We start from the raw sequence: 7872 nt of genomic DNA, 5'->3' as shown, positions 1-7872 counted from the left end.
CTGGGGGGAGCATCGCTGGAAAATCAACACCGGTTGCATAGTATACCTTTAAGCTAAAAGCTCCAGCTGTCAGGAGGAAAGGCTCTCCCTGATCACTTAGCCTCACTAACTAACTCGCTTATATCGGCCTTTTTAGAGTGTGTGACTCTAGACAGTAAAACTATAAGGTGTTGAATTCTGTTTAAAGGACTTGAAGGGCCACATTTAACTCATTCATCTGCATTTTAAAGTAATGCATTAAAACAAGAAATATCAATTATTTTTTTAAGACAAATTATGAAATGCCAAAACCAGCATTCAGTTTGTGTTTTAATACATCCTCTGGATGACATCACTCTATGCACTTTGAACACCGTTTAAGCCCCTTTCATGTCACAGCTCTGTAATAAACACTGAGCCGCTAATTACTGAACATGTTGTCCTTTCACACCAACAAGCCGATCCAGAGGGATTATGGGAATTTATTTGGAGGGATGCTAATCACACAGCTGCTGGACAACAGAGCAGTGGAGATGAGATAAACACATCATGATGAGAGGGAGACAATAAAGGATGTTTTCAGGGATTAGGTTTAGCTTTAAGCTCAGGCTTTTTGGACATTTTTATCTTGTTGAACAAAGTTTGAGGGTGGCCACTTCCTGATGCATCAAAACTGCCCGAATTTGCACAAAGTAAGGTTTTTAAATCTATGGATGAGCGGATTAGGAGGGAATCAACTATCCCTGCCTGCCTGTCCACTGGACAGAGACCTAAACCCAACAGAACACCGGTGGGATGAATTGGAGTGAAGGCTCGGAGCCACACACTTAATTTCAATCCATTTGAGGAAAAAAAAAAAAAAAAGTCAAATCATCCCAATAAAAACGCTCCTCAACTGTATTCCTTCACAAAAGAACTGTGAAGGAATCACCATATGCAAGAGGAGAGCAAACTGAGCTACGTTATCATGAGCGAAATTTCCCGATCCGATCTCTCCTTCGGAAATTCAAAATCTCCGTCTACATGGACACTAAATGAAATGATCGGATCATGACGTGTGTGTACATGTACCAGGCGTTCCATCATATTAAATCTTTTAAGCTTGTGCGGAACTGACCCTTTTTTCCAGCAAAGCAATGGAAGAAACATTACGCTGATGTTGCACACATGCGCAGTGGAAGTTATTTTACTCCAAAGATCCGATCAAAATGGCGATCAGCAAAAAACACCTTTTAAGCGAAATAAAAATTCCTTCAGAACAGACAGTTTAGATGAAACATTTTTGATCCTGATCATTCAGATCAGGCCTGAAATCTGATTCTTTGCATCCATGCAAACGTGGTGAATTTAGATTCTGCTTCCAGCCTGATATTCCCGTTCCCTCAGGCCAGCTGACCAGTTGCTTCTGAAGGTGCCAAAGATAAATTGCAAGCTCAGAGGGGGCGAGCTTTTTCTGTGGCGGCTCCGTAGCTATGGAATGATCTTCTTTGGACAGGCCTTGACTCGCTGTTTTTAAAGTCGTAGGGAAGTTGTATTTAAAAGTCAAATCACTCTGGCTTAAACATGTATATAAATGTACTCTTTATCAGACGATATCGTCCCAAAAGTTAGAAAATTTCTACTTTCTAAAAAATCCTGTCTTAAAATTTATGAAAAATAAAAGTTTTTCCATTATCTTATGCAGGCCAGTTAGTTATACGTCAGCCTGTACACCTAAATTCGGCCAATCATATCAATTATCATCTGTCAATCTAATTTTTTCCGCCATAGCATCTTGATTCATCTTTCGCAGCTAATATACGCAACGGTTGATATAAGAATCATCATTTCCTTTCCCATTGAGTTCCGTCCCAGTGTTCATAGGGATGGACGTCTGTGTCTTCAGCAGGCGTAGAGCTAACAGAACTGGCAGCGTTGCGAGGCAAGGGCTCAAACATGTACGGCTGGAAGCCTTCTACACCAAACCAAGCTTCTGCCGCCCTGGCGTCCTCTTCCACAACATCTTCGTCCCCGCTTTCCTCCTCTAAATAAAAAATGGATGACGGAGGAGACTCATCCACGACCTCCGACACTAAACTCTCCTCCTCTTGCATGTTTCCTCTGTCCATAGCGTTCCTTGACAGTGTCGTTTCTAAATCACCAATTTAGTGCTACTTGGTCCCAATGGAATTTCCCATTGGGAACCTACTAGCACCAAGTTGCTAACTGGTTAACGAAATGCTTCAGAGGCACCGGTTACAACCAAACTTTCTTGCAAACCTTCCGCCATAACAATCCTGCCTTCTTGATAAACAACCAATCACATTCACTTTATTTACTCGTGTAAAGTCGGGCACCACTCGGGAGAATTTGGAAATGCAGCGATTGTAACAGCTGTTTCCCTATGACTTTAAGTCTCCTCTTAAGATCCTTCTTTTTTCTTTGACTTTAGGTTAAAGGTTTCAATTTGTTTTATTGCATCTGTATATTATGTGTTTTATATTCGATATTTTCTTTTCTTTTATAATTGCATTGTATTTTATGATCTTGTACAGTACTTTGGTCCTGTCAGTGTATAAAACATTTTATAAATAAAGTTGGTATGGTATGATATTGGAGGATCATTCAGCGAGTTTTCTCTGTGCCCGCTGTGATGCTGCACCAACTGTTTTCATGTCACCAAAATCGTTCCACCGTCCTGAATAAATCCGTTTAGTTCATCAAGGTTTTCCGTCCTGAAAAGCATCTAAAATCTGAGACAGTTTGAACTAAAAGGGGCCATTTTTTTTTTTTTTTTTACTTTTCAGCATCCAGTTCATAAAGATAGTCCGTAATTAAATTACAATAAGGTTGATGCTGGAACAAAACAAAAAAAGGGGGGAAATAAGTTGTTGATTATGATAAATGATCAAAGACTCTCAAGCCATTTGCTTGACGAAACAATCAAAGCAAAGCTGCTGAAAGGTAAAACATTCATCTAAGTCATGATGAGACACAAGAGAGTAGTCAGTGGGCAGAGAATACAATTCACAAAAAGCTCATCTTATGTTTTTTCATTCAAATATGAGAAACGGTGTGCAAAAGGAGCCAAAAGCAGCAATGGTCCTCATGTTCAATGAGAGATGACTCACGAAAGTCCTGCCAGGGCGGATATGGGGGCTCCAGGCCTCTGCCGCTGCAGTCTGGTTCCAAGGCCGTATTTCTCCTAAGGGAATTCAGAAAGAAGAGACATGATAAGGCCGACCGCCAAATGACTCTAATGGAGAGTCACTATGATTTATGAGACTAATCTACAGCTATTTTTCTACGTGACAATTCCTCAACAAAGCCTTTTTACAGAGAGAAATCCATGTCAACTCAAATGAAATTTGAATTAAAGGAAAAGTCCGGTCACATTCAGAATACAAACTTCTGAAAGTACTTTAAGTATAAAATGATTACATACTTTTCAATACATAAGTGTTTTCAATTAAGAGTAATTTAATTTGAATGTGCTTTACTGGAGGCATCCATGTTTGTCAAAGAACACTACTGCCACCTACTGGTTTGTGACGTCATGGCGCGGTATCGGCTGCTGTTCAAGTCCCAGTGCTGTATCTGGTGTTTGTAACAACGCGCTATTATCCAAGTCATCTTGAAAACATTCTTCTTCCAAATGTTGGCTACATATTACGTGTTTTTTCTCTGGCCAGAAGTTCGATGGCAAATCCTCCCTCTTCAAGTTGGCAATCCAACGACGAACCCGTCCGTGGAGGATCAGGAATCGGAACGGTGAAATAACTAACTTTTTTTTCACTTTTACCCGATGTATTCCAACATCCAGCTGCCATGCACGTGGGCATTGTCAGTTTAACTATAGCTCTGGTGAATTTCAATGGTGAAGTCCTCTGGAAATCTTCAATAATTGTTGTTGATTGCAGATGTGTCTAGTAGGGGTGTAAATAATAATCGTTTTGTATCAATGCATCGATCCAACAGCCGACGATCCGATGCATCGATACGTCCACAAGATAATCGATTCATGTTTTGTTTTTTTCCTCCGGTCTATTTTTATCCATTTCCTCCTGGGCGTAATTCGCCCTCCCGTGCTGCGGTGCCGCTAAACCTATTTTGCCCTCCTACCTCGCTTCCTGGTTATACTCTTACAGCAGTGTGTTGCAGCAAGCTTCACACAGACATTTTTGATTCATGCTCAATATTGAAGCGTGGTCTGTGCTACACACTGTGGGTCTAGATACAACCAAAGCGGTGAGGAAGTGGGGGCGAGTTTAGTCCGACGACGGAGGGACATGAGGGCCAAAAAGAGCGAGGATCCAGGTTGGAAAAGGGTCCCAGCATTCTCGTGCACCTCGCTCTTCTAGCGGGTCAAATTTTAAGAGTTGCTTTCCGCAATTTTGGTCTTAAAAACAAAACAACCAGCCTCCTGTCTGTGGTCAGCTACAATTTGGGAGAGGTGCAGCGGAGCGTCTGTGGAGGGGGCGGGGACGTCTGGAGCCGAGGTATTGAATTGCACTCATTGCACTGATTTTGTTCAGTATTTTTTGATGCAAAGCCTTTCAGAATCTATAACGCAGGGGTATTATTATTTTTCAGTTAATGAGGTTTTACTAGGAATAGGTGGAGTGCAACTTTTCTACTTCTGTTATTTGCTATTGTTTCTAAAAAACAAAAAAAATGCATGATATTACATCTTTCATTGATTTATTTCAAATTTGAAACCACGTCTATCCCGTAAGGTGTAAAAAAAAAAATGTAAAAATTAACCAATCAATCAAATCGAATTGTATCGTGGTGTATTCTTGAGTATCGAAAATAATCGAATCGTTGGGTCAGGAAATCGATACTGAACGGAATCACCATGATGGATGTGATTTACACCCCTAGTGTCTAGTAGTTCCCATTGATTTTGCTTGTAAAGCAGGAGAATGGCGCTAGGCTTACCGCACCGTGACGTCACTGCCGGAAGATGGCAGTTACAATATTTGGGCAAAAATGGCCGCTCCTAGACTCCAGGATCGCAACAAAAAAAATATTGTCTTTACTTTTTTTACTGATTAACACTAAATTCATTAAATTACCGCAAATGCATTAATTTTAGGTATAAATAATGACCGATTGGTTATTTCTTGCTGACCAGACTTTTCTTTAAGACATTAAATAAAGCAGATAGAGTTTTGTTGATCTTCTGGTTAGAAACAAAGGACACAGTGCTGCTGGAGAATGGCAAGGGGGGATTTCTTGACTCAATTAGGCTTAAGTGCTTTTGAATAAACAGACATCACGATGCCAACATCAAGCTCCCCTTGGGTAAATCTGAGACTAATTTACCCAAGGAGACATTCATGTGATCTGTGAGGCCTCTCAGTAACAGGGTTGACAAGTAAAGAGATAAATGACTGGAAGAAGACTACCCAAATTGTGAAAATGTAACTCACCACCACATGAATAGTGTGTTGCTGGGGGGGTAAAAACCAAAATATCAGCGAGCATAAGCAAAGGAAACAAAAAGAGGAGAATAAAGATCAAAGCGAAACCAAAGCAATCAAGCCGAACGTCAGTGTCATTTGGTGACATGCATTGGCAACAAAAATCATTTCAGATGCAAAACAATGTGACTGCAGGACATAAGCGGAGTGATCACAGGTACGATTGATTCACATTAATGGTTGTTAATGCAGGCGGTTTGAAAAGCAGGAGTACAGAGTGTGACAAGAAAAACTAAGGAGATGTTAACACTGCATACAAATGTTCTTTGACATTTTAGCATCACAGACACGACGAGCTGGAGGCGGATTTGATGTCTGAATGGTTCAGTGTTGAACTCAGAGCTCCCAGACCCACCGTCCCCCCCTCTATAAGTAAAAGTAAATCTGCTTCAACAGAACCCCAGACTGAATCAACGGTGTTGATCTCAGATAGTGCTAAATAAATGACACCACGGCCGTTTAGCATTTTGAAAGGTTGGAGAGAAAGTGTGACATTTCTGAAAGCATCTCTCTCAGAGGGGAGCGGAGTACCGAGAATGCCAGGGGCATGCACTGCCGCCTCCTCGCCAGCTTCTTCCTGTCTCTCTCCTGCTTCTCTCGGTGGGCGAGCTGCTGGTAATACTCAATCAGTTTGGAGATCTGTGGCAAAACAAAAACTCAGGTCAATTCTTTTCTAAATAAAAAAAAAATAATGCCTTTAAGATCAAACAAAAACAACAATGCATGTTAGGGATGCAGCAGTAAACATAGGCAGGTTGTACCGATAGTTTGGTTCATGTGTGCTGAAAAGACGAAGCTTTGAAAAAACGTGCTGAATTTTAACTCAGAACTCAATGTTTAGCCTTGCAGCTTTAAAAGGCCATCAGATAAGGGTGAAATTACAAGAAAACAGTGAGCTGCAGGACATCCTACAGTCTGCTGTCTGCAAACTCCTCCTTCTATATTTAAATAATTAGCTGGTATTCTCCTTTCTGAAGGTCCACACGAGTAATACAATATGTTTCACAATGAAGTCTTAATATGATTCTAACTGGCAGCTGGTAGCAGTGGTCCTCCTAAAGGAACGAAACATGCAGCTGTTAATGATCGGTTCCAGATGTGGCACTTCCAAAGGTACCAATCGAATTCTGCCAGATTTACCACGTACCTATTAGACTGGAAAGGATACTAATTAAAACTTGATATCAATATCAAGGAAAATGTTTGATAACTGACACCATTTTCAATAACATGAGCATAAAAATGGACAATAAAAGCATATCTTTGTTTTTTTACTGACATTAAAGACGCTAAACGCTATGATTTTCTCTCTGTAAAAGTATTAACATTAGTTGTTTGTACTGAAGCTGAAGTAGCAGCAGCTGAGTTTGCCTTCAGCTCTGAATGTGTGCATTTAACTTTCTCAGAGAACGATTTAAAAGAATGCAGTGTGTGATCAAGGAACATGTGAGCAACTCAAGGATGATCAAATGACCACAGGGTAGGACTTACCCGCTGAGCGTGGGGATTTTCTGGCTCCTGCCATCCACCGCTTGCTGTAAAACACAATATGCATCATTACTTTAAACCAAAGACAGACACAAATGAAAGCAAAGCTTTGTTTTCTATGTTTTAATTGACTGTGTAGAAGCGCCTACCGACGGATTTGTCAGCCATGCCTACATCCCTGGAGGTCCAGCGACAGAACCCGCAGGCCAGATAGTAGGCTTTCTTCATGGTCGTCTTGGTGGGGTCATCGGGGAGGGGAGCCGGGATGTTAGTGGCCCGAGTTGACAGCGTGTGCATGCAGCACGGACAGTCAAAACAATTAGCACACCTGCAGCGAGGCAACAGTGGATCAGCGATAGAAACAAATATATTTCAAGCGAGCAGAAGTAGTAATAGAAAAAAATAAAAAATAGCTTTTTTATGAATGTTGGAGAATCAGTCACCTGTTCTTTTTGACCTTAGCTTCAGCAGACGGCATGTTCTCCAGACAACTTGGACAGTAATGGGAGTCCACCTAATTATCAAAGTACAGGTCAGTCAGTTCTGTGTAAAGATTCAGGGAAGATCATCTTTCTCAATGGTTTTAATTTGTTGGGCTAAGAGGCACTGATGGAGATCTACACAAAGTTTTAAAGTGCAACAGATTTCACTTTAGTGAAATAACATAATAAGAGGAGATATCAATATGCTGTTAGTGTAGGAATATGATCACCATTCAACTATTAACCCTTTTTTAAATAAAAATCTGTTGCTGCTTGAAAGTTTTTTGTGATTGAAATTAGTTTTCAGAGGTTTGATGGAGAAAAAGGCCAACAGAATTATAGGTTCTCTACCGTACCCAACAGTGGCCATGAGGTGACTTTTCCACTGTTTCACTACCTGGACACTATCTGCCCAAGGTTATACTTAACCTTAAAGGAATAGTACACCCAAAACATGA

At 40.8% G+C, this 7872-nt stretch overlaps 1 protein-coding gene across 1 annotated transcript in view; it reads right to left on the bottom strand.

Annotated features, from left to right (window-relative positions):
• The window catches only part of dctn4 (dynactin subunit 4), a 20226-nt gene that overhangs the window by 9632 nt on the left and 2722 nt on the right, over positions 1 to 7872 (bottom strand). The window contains exons 2-7 of the mRNA XM_015376790.1: positions 7376 to 7446; positions 7082 to 7260; positions 6936 to 6979; positions 5976 to 6083; positions 5394 to 5414; positions 3090 to 3163 (exon numbers count right to left, since the gene is read on the bottom strand). Of these exons, the coding sequence (XP_015232276.1) occupies positions 3090 to 3163; positions 5394 to 5414; positions 5976 to 6083; positions 6936 to 6979; positions 7082 to 7260; positions 7376 to 7446 (497 nt within the window). The remainder of the gene's footprint in view (positions 1 to 3089; positions 3164 to 5393; positions 5415 to 5975; positions 6084 to 6935; positions 6980 to 7081; positions 7261 to 7375; positions 7447 to 7872) is intronic.

Source organism: Cyprinodon variegatus, unplaced genomic scaffold (assembly GCF_000732505.1).
Source record: "Cyprinodon variegatus isolate N-32 unplaced genomic scaffold, C_variegatus-1.0 Scaffold8, whole genome shotgun sequence".
Lineage (NCBI taxonomy): Eukaryota > Metazoa > Chordata > Actinopteri > Cyprinodontiformes > Cyprinodontidae > Cyprinodon > Cyprinodon variegatus.
The sequence above is the reverse complement of the archived record's forward strand: the minus strand, read 5'-3'. Positions and strand labels throughout refer to the sequence as shown.